The sequence below is a fragment of the Cataglyphis hispanica genome, chromosome 9 (genome assembly GCF_021464435.1).
Source record: "Cataglyphis hispanica isolate Lineage 1 chromosome 9, ULB_Chis1_1.0, whole genome shotgun sequence".
NCBI lineage: Eukaryota > Metazoa > Arthropoda > Insecta > Hymenoptera > Formicidae > Cataglyphis > Cataglyphis hispanica.
Window position 1 is genome coordinate 2,748,444 of NC_065962.1, and position 16,878 is coordinate 2,765,321.

The following is a 16,878-nucleotide window of genomic DNA, read 5'->3' on the forward strand; positions in this document are numbered from 1 at the left end:
GGTAGAAATTTGGGGATGGAGAGGAAGGAGTTTGAGGGGTTACAGGAAAGGTATTTAAGATGGGTGTTAGGAATGGAATGGGGAACGCCGGGATATATGGTGAGGGAAGAGTTGCAGAGAGAGAAGTTAAGAGGAAGGGCAGGGAGAAGGGCGTGGAGGTTTGAGAAAAGGTTGGAGGAAGGTAGGGGGAGTGGAGGAGAGTGGAAGAGGGAGAGGAAGAGGAAGGATGAATGGAAGAGGAAAGATGGAAGATGGAGGATGGAATGGAGATGGAGGATAGTGGAGAAGGATATGGAGGGATAGGAAGGAACGATGGAAAGGATAGGAATCGAGACAATAGGTAATGGAAAATCAAGGGAGTGGATTCCAGAGTATTGAAGAATGAGTGGGGAAAGTAGATGGCAAAGGTGGCAAGGTTGGGGAATGGAATGAGAGGAATAGGTATGGAAGGATGAGAGTGAAATGGATTATGGAAGGAGGAGATGTGGAGCATGGAGAAAGATGGGGATAGGGAAGGATAGGAAGAGGAGAGGGAGAGGAATGGAGGACATGGAGAAGAGATGAGGGAATGGAATGGAAGAGAGAGAGGAGAGGAGAGAGGAGAGGAGAGAGGATGGAAGGAGATGGAGGAATGGAGAGATGGACGGAGGTCCCAAATAAGAGTAGGGTAATAGCGTTGTGTGTGTGTAGGTAGGTTAGGAATTGATAGGGATCAAGATAAGTTAGAGATAAGTAGTGGTAAGCTAGAGTTAAAATAGTGTAAGTGTTAAGATTGTAACCCCAAGGGGAGTCAATAAATTTATATCTATCTATCTATCTACCATGAATTTTGGTATGCAGATTTGCATTGACGCGCACGGCGTATAAATACTTGGACATTGGAATCAGCGTGGGAGCTGAGTCCTTTGTGGAATTACATCTTGGCGACATCCGAGAAAATCACATAATACCTCATAAAACGTGGGAAATATTCATCAAAAGACGTGTCGAGCGATTCCTGCAGTCGAATACACCTTCTTCGCTAAGAATTGGATATCTAGTAATGGAACATGTTAAAATACATGATGCAAGTGTTATTAAACTTACAGTAGATGATTCTTGCTTATACATCAAATCAGTAACTATATTATTTTTATTCGAACTTGAACATTGCGTAAATCACGAATATTTAAAATTGTATGAGAATACAGAAGACGTAAATACGAGCTTTGATCAATTTGTTCGGTGTTTGCAAAGCAATATGCCTAGGTGCCATGAGAGAAGATGCAGTCAAAATTTTGCGCGACGTTTGTGTTACGTCCGGTAGACTTTACGAATATTCCTTTTTTTTCTTCTTTAATATATAAATTATTGGGTCCTGCAGACCGCATAGTTGTTTTCTTTCATAGAAAATCCGTTAGCGACATAAATTTACGTTCTAAGAAATACTACGTCCGACAGAAAAAATAAGCAGGCGAAGTCTGGGAAGCAGGACTGTGTAATCTCGCTGTCGAAAGTCAGCGGATCTATAAATTTAATGTTACAATTCTGAAGGTTCGAGAATTTTAAACAAAGGTAACAGACGGTCAAGCGTTAGAAATATAAAACCATATGGAAGCGAACGACAAACAGACAGCGAGATATGCAAGCTCAAGCTCAAATATCAGACCCAAGAACTCTAAGCAAAAAGTAGAGCGAGGTCCAGAACAATGCATAGACGATCCGGAGTCGAAAACTCACGACACTTGACACCACATGCTTGCCTGCCAGACCACCCTTTTACGTTATCTGTTTATCATAAATTTCAAGTGAAATGTCAACCTCGGAGATCAAAGCAAACTGGGGATGACTCAATCCGTAAAATGAAAGCCTCACCCTCACCCGATAGCAACTACTCTCCATTGGTCAAAACTCAGCAAAGATCTTCACCAATACCTATGATCTAAGAATCTAGAGCAACGCCCTAGGAAAAATCGGAGGGCGTGATTAGAAACAACTATTCGTTAAAATAGATTAACAAACCAATGGAGAGGAGCAAAAGGGCTTAATAAACGTCGGACGAGACCACGCGACACACTCTCTAACGTTCTCTAAAAGTTAATCAGTCTTCCGACTACATACTCCGAGATACCTGGTCGGAATTATACCCAAGTGCATCGTGTGCTCGCGAAATCACTTTCCGCCACAGTGTATTCCGAGGCAATATTTATTAGAGTGCATTTAGTGTCATTAAGACTTTGTGAATCAATCAAGAATCCTACCGTGAGCGCTGGGAGAATCAACCTTCCCCCTCGACGAGCTCAAGAGCCAAGGTCTACCGGATTCCGTTTTTTAAACCAAGTATCATCGCACTCAATAAATAGTAAGTGCTTAAGGGGATCCTTAAGGTCTGTTTTACCGATCAAAACGCGAATATTAAGTTAAAGTGCATAATCTTGTTTATTATAAATATCGATAAATCCTTTTCCATAATTAAAATATATATAATAACGTACTCGGGTAGATATGATTTCATAAAAAAAGTGAAAAAAAATTACAAAATTACAGTTTAGTTATCGGCTTCTGCCATCAACATTTATTTAATACAAAAAATTTGTAATCTGCACGTGCCTAATCAGTAACAATCCGACTTGGCATTTCATCAAAGAGTATCAGTGAACTTAGAGAAATGAGTTTAGAAGCTTTATAAAAAAGATAATGCAATCTAAAATTTTCGTGCATATGTGTGTGTGCGAGATCGAGGCTGAAGAGTAAAACAGAGCAGTAGATTAGTTGCGTGATGTCGCGATAGACAGAGCTGCAATCTTACATGACAAAGACAGATATATTCGTACTATCTTCGTCTCTTTCATGTGTGTAGAGCAAAATACATGTTTGCAGAGTATGTACACACTAACATTATTGCAGTTTCTCTATCTTTTTTCTTTCAATCTCTTCTTCACTCTGTCTCTTTCTAATCGCTCGCTCACTATGTACTACGTATCGTTTCATGCTCCTCGCATATTCACTTATACATTCACTTGCGCCTCTCTCTCTCTCTCTCTCTCTCTCCTTTTGTTCATTTATTATCCTTTTATTCCCATTATTATATATTTGTTCAATATTTATTATTCTATTTTATTCTTATCTTTCTACACAAAAATAAATAAATAAATCAATTTATGTATTTTTATTTTATACAACATAAATGAGATGTACAAGTTATTTTTTTTTATTACAACAAATGTATATACAGAAACATACACACATATATAATACTTTTTTTATTTATAAAATATACAATATTTCATTTATGCTCTATAAAATATAAAAGATGAATAATGAATAATGAATAAAAATGATGAATTTTTATCAAGTAGAAAAAAAAATAAAAACAAAAATCAAACAAATAAAAGAATATAATAATGGGAATAAATGAATACAAGCAAAGAAAGAAAAAAAGAGAGAGAGAGAGAGAGAGAGAGAGAGAGAGAGAGAGAGAGAGAGAGAGACAGACAGACAGAGAGAGAGAGAGAGAGAGAGAGACAGACAGACAGACAGACAGACAGACAGACAGAGACAGACGGACAGAGAGAGACAGACGGACAGAGAGAGACAGACAGACAGAGAGAGACAGACGGACAGAGAGAGACAGACGGACAGACGGATAGAGGCAGACAGACAGACAAACAGTTCAAAAAAATAATATAGATATTTCTAAAAAATCTTTATTTTGTTTATAATATCTGCAATATACGCGCGTGTGTGTGTGTGTATGTGTAAAAACGAGAATTATATACTAAAAAAATAAACTAAAACTATATACTAAAACTAAAACTAAAACTAATTATAATTATAATAATAATAAAAAATATAATAATAAAAATTAAATTATAAAACTAAAACTAAAACTAAAACTAATTATGATTATAATAATAATAAAAAATATAATAAAAATTAAATTATAAAACTAAAACTAAAACTAATTATGATTATAATAATAATAAAATATAATAATAAAAATTATAATAATAAAATAAAAACTAAATCAAGAAAGTCAAGAAAATTAAAGTAAATAAAATTAAAAAATTAATAAATACAATTTAAAATAAAAATAAAAGTAAAACTAAATTAAAATTTAAAAAAATAAAATTAAATTAAAAAAAATTAAAAAAATTTAGGTGTTGTGCGGACGATGCGGGCACATATCCGGATAGTCCGGATGATGCGGGTACATATCCGGGTGGTACGGACGACGCGGGCACATATCCCGGTGGTGCGGACGATGCGGGCACATATCCCGGTGGTGCGAACGATGCGGGCACATATCCCGGTGGTGCGGACGATGCGGGCACATATCCCGGTGGTGCGGACGATGCGGGCACATATCCCGGTGGTGCGGACGATGCGGGCACATATCCCAGTGGTGCGGACGATGCGGGCACATATCCGGGTGGTGCGAACGATGCGGGCACATATCCCGATGGTGCGGACGATGCGGGCACATATCCCGGTGGTGCGGACGATGCGGGCACATATCCCAGTGGTGCGGACGATGCGGGCACATATCCCGGTGGTGCGGACGATGCGGACACATATTCGGATGAGCCGGCCACGTATCCGGATGGTGCGGACGATGCGGGCATATAACGTCTTTTAATTTTTTTCTCTTTATTCAGTGCCCTTCTAATGGCTTCATTGATCCGCTAAAAAATATTAAAATATTAATATTAGCCATGTATATATATATATATATATATATATATATATATATATGAATGTGCGTGCGTATTCATATATGCAGGTAGCAAAAATAGCGATTTTGATGTTATTTTTATATTAAAATGACTAATGTCGAGAAGACTACTTTTGCTACCTGTGTACACATGCAAATGATCGCATCGATATTATATATATTTATATATATTTTGCAATAAAACTCACCTTTCTTTCCTCCCACTCCCTTTGGGAGAGAAATCCTTTCGGGTATGTCCGCTTATAAATAGTCGGCCCGACTGCCATGGCCCCGGCGGTCGTCGGCGCGGGTGCCATGGCCCCGGCGGTCGTCGGCCCGGGTGCCATGGCTCCGGCGGTCGTCAGCCCGGGTGTCATGGCCCCGGCCGTCATCGTCCCAGCCGCCATGGCTCCTGCCGTCGTCGGCCCGGCTGCCATGGCCCCGGTCGTCGTCGTCCAAGCCGCCATGGTCCCCGCCGTCGTCGGCCCGGCTGCCATGGCCCCGGTCGTCGTCGCCCCAGCCGCCATGGCTCCTGCCGTCGTCGGCCCGGCTGCCATGGCCCCGGCCGTCATCGTCCCAGCCGCCATGGCTCCTGCCGTCGTCGGCCCGGGTGCCATGGCCCCGGCCGTCATCGTCCCAGCCGCCATGGCTCCCGCCGTCGTCGGCCCAGGTGCCATGGCCCCGGCCGTCATCGTCCCAGCCGCCATGGCCCCCGCCGTCGTCGGCCCGGCTGCCATGGCCCCGGTCGTCGTAGCCTCGGCCGTCGTCGCCCCGGCCGTCGTCGCCCCGGCCGTCGTCGCCTCCGCCGTCGTCGTCCTGGCCATCATGGCCGCGCTCTCCGGCAAGCTGGTTGCTCTTCGGGCTGAAAAGAAAAATATTTAATAAAGAAATTAAAGAGTATATTCTCTCTCTTTACTTTGTAAAAGAAAGAGAATATATAAAAAAAGGCTGTAAAATTCCAATAATTCCCACTTTATTAGATCCTTTTCGTAATTGAATATATTAAAATTTTTCGTTCCAATAAAGTTAAAGAATCAATACCTACTAATAAAATAAGTAATAAAATAACTAAATTTAAAATATTTAATTTAATATAATTTATAAATTCATTTATAAAAATTATTATTTATATATCTTAAAAATATTTATATATATATATATATATATATATATATATATATATATATATATTTTCGTTCCAATAAAGTTAAAGAATCAATACCTACTAATAAAATAAGTAATAAAATAACTAAATTTAAAATATTTAATTTAATATAATTTATAAATTCATTTATAAAATTATTATTTATATATCTTAAAATATTTATATATATATATATATATATATATATAAATATTTTTAAGATATATAAATAATAATTTTTATAAATGAATTTATAAATTATATTAAATTAAATATTTTAAATTTAGTTATTTTATTACTTATTTTATTAGTAGGTATTGATTCTTTAACTTTATTGGAACGAAAAATTTTAATATATTCAATTACGAAAAGGATCTAATAAAGTGGGAATTATTGGAATTTTACAGCCTTTTAAGGATGCAATTAAATTGCTTAATAAAGAACTATTTTATGTATATAAATCTAATTATAATTTTTATTTTATTTATGTCCTTTTTTAAGTTTTGGTCTAATATTAGTTATATGAATATTGTTTCCGTATGTTACTAATACATAATTTTTAAACTAATACATATTTTTTATTCTATTTTATTAATATTTTTATTTATATCTGTTGGGGGATATATTATAATTTTTATAGGATGATCATCTAATTCAATTTATTCAATAATAGGGCCAATGCGATCAGTGTCACAAATATCTTATGAGGTTAGATTTATTTTAATTATTTTAGTTTTGATAATTTTAAGTGAAAGATATTCATTTATAGATTTTTGTAAGTATCAAATTTATGTGTGATATATAGCAGTTCTTTATCCATTATTTATAGTTTATTTTATTAGAATTTTAGCAGAGCTTAATCGAAGACCAATGGATTTTATTGAAGGAGAGTCAGAGTTAGTTTCTGGATTTAAAATTGAGTATTTTAGCGGAAGATTTACTTTAATTTTTTTAGCTGAATATGGAATAATTTTTTTTTTAGATTTTTAAGAGTTTTAATATTTACAAATTTATTGCAACATTCAAATATATTAATATTTATTTTTGTGATTATGATAAGATCAATAGTAATTTTTATACGAGAATTGTTACCACGGATACGTTATGATGAATTAATATATTTGTGTTGAAAAATTATTTTACCTTTAGTTTTAATTTATTTATTAATAATTTTTGGATTTTTTTTAATATTATAATTTTATATATATATATATATATATATATATATATATATATATACATTATATTATATATATATATATATATATATATATATATATATAAAGGTAAATAATGTATTATATTTATATACTTATATATATATATATATATATATATATATATATATTGCGACGACTTTTCCCTCCGCGAACTCTGCGCGCGTCCGCCGTCGCGATCTCCGTCGCGCGGATATTCCGTTGCGCCGGCGAACAGGAGTACGATTCATCGGTCGGGAGATGCGGGAAAAGGGATCGTCGACAAAAACACAGTAAATTGAGAATCAGTTACACACAGGGAGGAAACGGGGTGCAAGGTGTTCCGCGCGTGCCGTGACGAAACCTTAAAACTCGCGAGAATTTAAATTGGGAGCCAGATACGGTCTTGCACGTATCAATTTGTCAAATATGCGAGATAGGCGCGAAAAAGGCGCAAAAAAAGAAGTCGTTATTCGAAAAAAACATAAGAAATACATCGTTATACGAAGAAAAACTTAAGCAATACGTCGTTATATTGCGAAAAATATAAACAATACGTCGTTAAATAGCGAAAAATTTAAGCAACACGTCATTATATAGCAATAAATCTAACAATTCATCGTTATATAACGAAAAATCTAACATTCTCAATGTTACGAAATAAACGACAAAATGTAAAATAAGATAAAATTTTATGATATACATCAAAAACATTGACAAACAACACATCTCAGCTTTCACAACTGTTATCGTTATGTAGACACGTGCAGGTCGCTCGGTACGTCTCAGTTACGTGCCAAGACGCGAAATAAATCGAAATTTACTGTTTTACACCAAAAACATTGAGAAATAATGCACCTCGGTTTTCACAGCTGAGATCGTTATGCAGACACGCGTGAATAGCTCGGTACGTGTTAGTTACATTTAAGAACGAGAAATAATGTTGATGAAATTAGTTATTTTATATCAGAAACATTTAGAAACAACGTATCTCGGCTTTTACAGTTGAAATCGTTATAGAGACGCGCGAATCGCTCGATACGTTTTCTTCTTCTTCTGATGCATATCCACTAATGAATGTTAGCGATCACATTTTCCATTGCTTTTCTGTTTCTTGCGGTGCCTATCAGTGACTGCATGTCCCGCAATCCCGTCCACTGTCTTATGTTTCTCAGCCAGGACATCTTCCTTCCCATGCCCCTTCTGCCCTCAATCTTTCCTTCAATTATCAACTGTAGAAATTGATATCTTTCGCCTCGCAATACATGTCCTAGGTAAGCTGTTTTTCTTTTCTTTATTATATTAAACAGCTCACGTCCCCTGTTAACACGTTTGAGAATCTCTTCATTTTTCATCCGTGCTGTCCATGGCACCCTAAGAATCCTGCGGTACAGCCACATTTCGAAAGCTTCCAATTTGTTGATAGCGCTCACTTTCAGAGTCCATCCCTCCATTCCATATAGAAGCACCGGCCAGACATAACATTTCACGAATCTTATCCTCAGATCAAGGTCAAATTCTGAACATGTTAACACTCTTCTTATTTTTAAGAAGGTCTGTCGAGCCTGCTCTATGCGACATTTTATCTCATTATCTGATGTCCAATCCTCAAACAACCATGTTCCCAGATACTTGAATTTGTTAACCCTCTCTATGGGTTTGTCCTCAAATGTTATTCTGGAGTTGTTGAATGCCTTCAAGTCTCTAGACACGACCATGAATTTCGTCTTTTTGGAATTGATATTCAGGTCCATCAGCTTACTGTGTCGTCCTACTGCATTAACCAGATGTTGCAGGTTATCCATATTACCAGCTATTAAGATCGTGTCGTCGGCATAGCGGATGTTGTTCACCCATACTCCATTAACCTTGATCCCTATTTCCTTCTCTTTCAGGGCCTCTTGAAATTGCTTCCGAGTACAGGTTGAATAGAAATGGCGACAGCACACATCCCTGTCGTACCCCTCTCTTAATTTGTATGGAGGCGGACATGTCGTTCCCCACTTTTACCCGTGCAGTCTGATACCAGTATAAGCTCTCAATGCACCATATATCTTTTTGGTCTACATCGAGTTTCCTGAGAAGTAGCATTAATTTGTGATGTTTCACCCTGTCAAATGCCTTTTCGTAGTCTAAGAAACATAGACATATATCTTTCCTCTGGTCGTGACAGTTCTGAACAAGAACCTGCGTTGCAACCAGTGCCTCCCTTGTACCCAGTCCTCGTCTGAACCCAAACTGCGAGTCGCTTATATCTTTTTCACACCTTCTGTATATCCTCTGGTGTATTATTTTTAGGAATATTTTTAAAGTATGACTCATTAGGCTAATAAGTCTGTGATCTTCACATTTCTTTGCGTTGATCTTTTTAGGCAAGGGGACAAAGGTGGAGGTCAACCACTGTTCTGGGTAACGACCAGTGTCGTAAATAATGTTAAATATTTTGTGTAGCACTGCGATGCCCCTCTCGTCCAAGAGTTTGAGTATTTCTGATGGAATTTCGTCCGGCCCAGCTGCCTTATTAGATTTCGAATCTCTTATGGCCTTTTCTATCTCTTCTTTGATGATTGAGGGCCCCGTTAAATCAGCAATTCACCTTCCTTCTCCTTTACTTACCTTTAGGTCTGTCGTCGCGAAAGAGGTCCTCTATGTATCTTTCCCATACCTTGTTTTTCTCTTTGTTATCCAGTATTATCTGATTATTTTGGTCGGCCATCACACTGGCTCTCCCTCCTCTGTATAATCCAGCAACCGCCTTCAATTTTTTGTGTAGGTTGAATTCATCATGTTTGCCTTGTAGTTGTTCTATTTCGGCACATTCTCGCTTCAGCCATTCGTTTTTGGCTATCCTTATTTTTGATCTTATTTGCCTTTGGATGTTTATATAGTTATTGTTGTTGTTATTGTTATTATCATTCTTGTATTTTCGACGTTCATCCATCAACAACAGTATTTCATCTATCATCCATCTTTGTTTCTTGCCTCTTGCTCCAAATCCTAACTTGTTTTGTGAGGTGTTTGTTACAACCTTCATTATTTTCGACCACAGTTGTGTTATGTCTTCCTCATTCTTTGGTGTTAATGTTTGGATTTGCGTGTTTATTTCATCACTTATTTCGGCTTCAGTATTTGGATTCTTCAGTTTTCCCAGTGCTATCTTTCGTTGTGCGGCTGGCTTGCTTATGCTTGATAGAGCCACCTTTATAACTACTGCCAGCAACACGTGGTCTGAGGGCATATCCGCTCCGGGATATGTGCACGCACTCTTGATGGATGAGCTAAATCTTCCGCTGATGAGGATATAGTCTATTTGGTTTCGTATTACCTTTTGCGACCCATCTGCTGGGGACCTCCAGGTATAAAGACGGCGGGGATGATGTTGGACCCATATATTTGCGATTCTCATGTCTTCTTCTTGACAGAATTGCAGGAGGCGATCTCCTGCCTTGTTTCTTGTTCCAAGGCCATGAGGTCCTACTATGTTTTCAAATCTGCCTTTTCCTACCTTGGCATTAAAGTCTCCGATAATTATGTTGATATCATGTTTCTTAGTTAATTTAAGTAACTCCTTGATTTCGCTGTAGAATTGCTCTATTTCTCGTTCCGCTGAGTCCGCTGTTGGTGCGTAAACCTGTATTATATTGAGGTCGGCTGGTCCTGCTCTGAGTTTTAGCAATGCAGTGCGGTCGGAGCATGGGACGAAGTCCACCACAGCCTTCAGTACTTCCTTCGTCACTACGAACCCTACGTCTTTCCTATGATTTAGATCGTCGTTGTCAGAGTAGAAGAATGTTCCCTTCTCCATTACGCATCTTCCCGCTCCGGGCCACCAAGTCTCAGCAACACCCAGCACGTTCAACTTGAGTCTATTCATTTCCTGAGTCAAGTTTGCCAGTTTCCCAGCCTCAAATAAGCTCCGCGTATTCCATGTTCCAATCCTTACAGGTCTTCTAAGGCTCAGTTTCACGCTTACATTCAATACCGTTCCCCCCGGAGATCCGATCGGGGAACTATTTAAACCTCCGGAAAATTTTGAATCAAATGTATTCATGTGATTGTCTTGGGAAGAATAATGAAGGTGGTTTCCCGTTGCCTTCCTTTGATATTTTATATTTTATACTAAAATGTCAGATTAAGATACAAAATAACTCAAAAAATTCTTAATGAAAGAATACTTTATTATAGTGTTTTGGAAAGCTCTCGACATAAGCTGTAAGAATATATAATAGAAAATAAGGAATTCCATTCAAGAAATTAAAGATGTCCTTGACTTGACCTTAACAATGCCATCTAAGGTCAAACCAATGACACCATCTTATGTTCCCCTTAAAATCATACAATTTTTGTGGAAAACGTTTTTCTATAAAATGCTTAGTTTTTAAAATAAAAGGGGTGTACGGGTAGTCTAGGACACCCTGTATATACAAAACTGTGAATTTTTATATATATTTTTATCTATTTTTATATTTTTTATATTTATAAAGAAGTTTGTGTTGATAAAGTGTAATATAATAATATGTAAATAAATTATTTATTGCTGCTATACATACACATAGACATAAACATATAGTTTATAATGTTGCACATACAACACATATAGTAACAGATATATAAACAGACACGAATAGACAAAAGTAGAAAACATATAAAGCAGTGACCAACAATCTGTATAACTACCGCAATGCAATATCTTGATCGTTTGCATTGATTGCAATTAGATGTAGAAAATTAAGAAAAAAAAGATAATAATGTATCTCTTTCTATTGATACTTACTGTTGCAATAATGTTCAGTGACATTCTATGTGAACGACAAATCAACATATCATTTTACGGTATTAATTATGTATGAAGAATTTTTTTAAATAAATTATTTGTATAAAAAAATTAATTTAAAGTATTTTTTTAATATTAATTGTACATAAATACATAAGTAATGTGCGATGGAAAATAACAATTTCTGAAATATAACAATGCAGCCTTTTATTTATTTTTATGTTTGTAAAAAATAACTGTCCTTTTTGTAATTCTAATAAATAAATGTACTTTCGTGTAAGTGCCAGAGGCGATTTATTCGTGAGCTAGTTATAAGAAATATTTCGTATCAGATGCAGTTTGCATGCGATATTTATCCCACAAACGATGTATTTGTGAACTGGTGAAATATTTTGCATCAGAAATGGTTTATATGTCCACTCTGGATATTGTCGAAATATTTATTCCAGAAACGATTATTCGTGAACTGGTGAAATATTTTGTACCACATACGGTTACGCTTTGCATATTGTTAAAATATTTATCCCAGAAACGATGTATTCGTGAACTGGTGAAATATTTCGCACCATATACGGTTACGCTTTACATATTACCAAAATATTTATCCCAGAAGTGACTTATTCGTGAACTAGTTGTAACAAATATTTTACACTAGATGCAGTTTGCATAGATATAAAATTAAATTTTGTCTGACATTATTTATTGTATTGTAACGGTCGGATTTTCCGAACGCTGTTGCGGGATAGTTCGGCCGGGATCAGGATTCGGAAGGTATAGCAAGTATCAAAATGCGTTAGTAAAATAAATAGTGTTTATTTATGTCAGACTGCGAGGGTTACAAAAGTGTATGAGTGTATGAATGTGCGCGAATGAATGCGTATGAGTGCGAGTGTACGCGAGTGAGTGACGGTAGAGGTGCGTATGCGAGTGATGAGCACGTGTGTGCATGAATGTGACACGTGAATGTGTATATGCGAGTGACGCGTGAATGTGTGTATATATTTCATACGGTAAGCGGATGCACCGCGGTGGTGCGATTCGGTGCGTGATGCGCTCGAGTGCACGCTTGGAGTGCATTCGCAAAAGGCGCGTTTTATGCGGCGGATCGAACACAGGGCGCGATAATTGATGCCTGTGGTCGATGGGTGGTATCACCCGTCGGATAGATTCGTGTGATGGCGCGCGGTGATGTCTCCGCGAGGGGCGGGAGCCTCGCGGCTTGGCGAATCGCGTGTCGCCAAATTCGGTGCATAGGGCGGTCTCAAGACCCTAGACGGATTCTGTTGCCGTAATAATGGCGAGTTTCGGTCGAATTGTGTCGTCTCGCGAGATACTTCACAATAATTTCCGGATTAGCGGAAACGGTTCGCGGTCGGAATAGGAGCGTCCGGCAGACGGGAATATCCGTCGGTGGCGGGTAAATTCCCACCGCTATAAATATTGCCGGACGATCGGAAGTGCGGTAGGAACGCTTTGCTTGCGAGATGCTGGGAAAGCCCAGCAGAGGCAGAGTACACCCAACCTCAATCTCGCTTGTGAAGCTTGTAGGTTCTTTGAAGTGCTCTGAGCGTCTTACTGACTTCAGAACGGCGGAGAAGCTTCTGTCTGTTTAGTCGGTGGAGCGCTTATTTATACCCGGTGTCGGCGATATCGCGTCGGCGCAATAAATGGTCATTAAACAATTCGGTTGAGCCCGTTCGCATCTCAGGAATATTCGGAAACGGTCGGAGCGGTTTCCCGAGCGCGCGACTCGTGCTCCGGTACGGTGTGCCGAATCGGTGGTATAAACGTAAACAAATACAACTGTTTATGTTCGCTCACCGGTTTACAATACAATGGGGCGCATAGCGCCTTCGCTCTAAGGTCCCGTGACTGCTGGACGTGGGACGGCGATATCTTGCGCGTTGGCCCGACCGATGGTTGTCGGACGGCGGCGTCCGGCGGGTGAACGGCCGGGTAACGATATACGCATCGTTACAGTATTATATAAGTTAATTTTTAAAACAGATTTTACAAAACAGATTCATAAACAAAAGACTGCACTTATTTTTTAGAAATATTTTTTTCATTATTATATAAATTGATAAATTAAATGATTTAAATAAATGAACCAATTTTTCACAAAATACTAATGAATTTATTTTTCTTTGCAGACGACAATTATTAAAACAAGCTCTAAATAAAGAGAAAATCAATGAATCTAAGAGCATAAAGCTTACTGTGAGTACTAGTGAATCGATTTTTGCAAATCAAAAAAATCTCTATCTAACACAATGGATTCAAAAATTAATATCCAGATAAAGCAATGTCTGGAGGCAACGTTTAATACAGATATGTCTTACTCAAATGTTGACAATTGCGATGATAACAATACTCTTGTTATCAATAACAAAGTTTTTCTAAACATTTCTTGTATCCAAGGAATCTTATCTGAAGGCCATCGCATTATCGATATTTCTTTTATGTGGAATGAAATTCACAGAACATTCAATAATCATGTGCGAGGAATAGAGTGCCAAATTAAAGATTGAAAATTCGTTAATTCTTGTCGCCTTGGATTAATGACGCAGTTGTTCTTCAAATGCCAAATGTGCAATTATGAAGCCAACATCTTGTCAGAACCCACAGAGCTGGAAACATTGGACATTAATACAGCCGCTGTAGCAGGAACTGTTACAACGGGAATTGGTTTTGCCCAGCTGGAAGAACTGTGTACAGCCATGAATGTTCCTTGTATGTCCGAGTCGACTTATATAAAGTATAGAGAAAATTTAGTCGATGATTTTCAAAAAACAGCCATGGAAAATGTGAAATTGGCTGGCAAAGCTGAAAAGCAACTCGCTATTGCAAAAAACGAAGTTATAAACGATATTCCGTACATAACAATCGGAGCGAATGATAGTTGGATGAAGAGATCGTACGGCAGTGCCTACGATTCTCTTTCCGGTATTGGAGCCATAATTGGTTACCGCACGGGAAAGATTCTCTTTGTTGGTATCCGAATAAATTTTGCACGCTATGTAATATAACAGAGCGAAAAGGTATAGAACCAAATGCTCACAAATGCTATAAAAATTTTAATCGGAACGCAAGCTTCACAAGCATGGAGAGCGATGCGATCGTGGAAGGTTTCAAATGCATGGTCTGATTTATAAAACGGTTGTTGCCGATGGTGACAGTAGCGTTTATCAGGCCATATTTGATAACAGATACTCTTTGGTTAGAGTAAAAAAAAATAGTATGCACTAATCATTTGCTTCGTAATTTATGCAAGAAGCTAAAAGCTGTGGCTGAAATGACTCAACCAAAAATGCGTAGACAGTGTGGCTTTTGTCACGTCCTGTCAAAAATTCTAACTTTATTTTCTTTTTTTTTCTCTTTCTTTTTCCCTTATAAATAATCAAAGTCCAGCAAGCGCAATTTGAATAGCGCGCCAAAGACACGCCATGACACCTGATTTCCTCGAACGCCGAAGCGTGGCGCTCCGTTAGCTCTTCCCACTACTGCGCGTCCCACCACTACACATCCCTACTCTCGGCAGCGGCCGAGCCGCCGAAACGAAGGAGCTCAGTGCGCGCTCCAACTCAGTCAGTCTCTTCCGCGTTTCCGACCGAGCAACAAGTCTCTCCCGCGTTATAATTAATGTTATACAAAAACATTTAATTTAAAAATCTGACGACAAGAGGAGAGCGCGGACGATATTGTGCTTATCAGGGGTTTCAAAAATTTGGAATTTTCCATTGCGCGTTACGCGTATAAATTAAAATATTGGATACTCGAACAAAATAATATCACTGGCGATTTTACAAACAATACTCCAGCTACATGTGGCTCTCCACATAATTGGGAAATATTTGATGACGTTGACGAAAACGAGGAAATCAGTAACGGGTATGACATTTCCTATGACATAAATATTAAAACGCTGCCAAATAACGAAATTGAGAAAAAAGAAAATCTCGAGCAATCATTTAAAGGAGAAAAAGAAGAAGAAGAAGAAAAATTTGCAAAATTCGAACTATCGACGAAACTATTGGATGAAAACAGGATCGAAACATCTACTATCTCCACGTAAACAGACATTGAAGACTCATCGATACAAAGCAGTCAAAACGTGAACCGGACGAGGTAAATACTGGTGTTATTGAATATACAATACTTCTCGTACGCCTCCGAATCAAAAAAATGAACTCTCGCGAAATTTTACAAGCATTGCGACACATCAATGCCAGACATGCGGGAGTTTATCCTGCCGACAGAGTCCCGAGGGTGCGGACAGCCATCGTCACTAATACAGACAACCACAATCAATCTGGAGAACACAGTCACCTTTTTCCTCGATGAGCATGGTACAACCACCTACTTTGACAGCTATGGAATACCACCCTTGCATCCTGGATTTCTCCTCCGACTTACACGAAACTCTATTATTTATCGGTGGAGTATTCAACAATTGCAAGGAATTTTTTCTCAAACATGCGGACAATATAGTTGTGTATTTTTATATTATATGTGCAATATGGTTATGATCTCAATTGGTTTCTTAATCTTTTTACCGAAGATTGCGAACATAACGATCGTTTAATCGTACACTTATTTCGTAAAATTTTTCTTCACGAAAAAAGAAACATGTGAAGCAATGTATGTAATGTGATGGCACGTTTAATAATGTAATTCAAATTGTAATATATTATAAAGAGACACGGTTGTGTCTTACGCCAAGTTCATGCGAGCAGCGAGGCACTTCGGATATCTATACGAGTCGGCCAGTTCGACCATTTACGAGTATCTTAGATTATGGAATTCTTTATAACGGCTGAACGGATTGACTTTTTGTAGCTTTTAATCGATAGATCGGGATTGAATTATATAATAAAAGTGTCTTTATTATTACTTTATATGCATTATAAATGGAGATATAATTTGTTAAAGTTTTAATTGTGAAAATTCTATGTAAGATATATCGTCATGCCTTCTTGTGAAAAATATGTTTCCACCATCTGACACAAGAGTACACCAGTAGCGATTTGCGATATTAGCGCTCTGTAATTTAACGGCTGCTAGTGATATT

The 16,878-nt window shown here is 37.9% G+C and overlaps 2 protein-coding genes across 2 annotated transcripts; one reads left to right on the plus strand and one right to left on the minus strand.

The window, feature by feature from the left end:
• The first annotated feature begins 251 nt into the window (after positions 1 to 251).
• Positions 252 to 4,608, plus strand: LOC126851888 (uncharacterized). The gene is made up of 2 exons (XM_050596222.1): positions 252 to 340; positions 4,140 to 4,608. Exons 1-2 carry the CDS (start codon positions 252 to 254, stop codon positions 4,606 to 4,608), a joined length of 558 nt encoding a protein of 185 aa, XP_050452179.1.
• A 184-nt stretch (positions 4,609 to 4,792) lies between these two features.
• Positions 4,793 to 11,084, minus strand: LOC126851889 (uncharacterized). Its single transcript, XM_050596223.1, has 5 exons — positions 9,650 to 11,084; positions 9,044 to 9,546; positions 8,349 to 8,943; positions 4,903 to 5,555; positions 4,793 to 4,834 (listed from the first exon to the last, which is right to left on the minus strand). The coding sequence occupies exons 1-5, from the start codon at positions 11,082 to 11,084 to the stop codon at positions 4,793 to 4,795; spliced, it is 3,228 nt and encodes a 1,075-aa protein (XP_050452180.1).
• Positions 11,085 to 16,878: the final 5,794 nt, after the last annotated feature.

Bases quoted from the DNA above. Each gene is read 5' to 3' on its own strand.
- LOC126851888 (XM_050596222.1), top strand. From the start codon at position 252: ATGGAGGATGGAATGGAGATGGAGGATAGTGGAGAAGGATATGGAGGG. The intron at 341-4,139 runs GTAATGGAAAAT...AAAAAAATTTAG, and splicing joins GATAGGAATCGAGACAATAG to GTGTTGTGCGGACGATGCGG.
- LOC126851889 (XM_050596223.1), bottom strand. From the start codon at position 11,084: ATGAATACATTTGATTCAAAATTTTCCGGAGGTTTAAATAGTTCCCCG. The intron at 5,556-8,348 runs GTGAGCTGTTTA...TTTTCTTTTCAG, and splicing joins CAAACGTGTTAACAGGGGAC to CCCGAAGAGCAACCAGCTTG. The intron at 4,835-4,902 runs GTGAGTTTTATT...ATGTGTACACAG, and splicing joins GGGAGTGGGAGGAAAGAAAG to GTAGCAAAAGTAGTCTTCTC.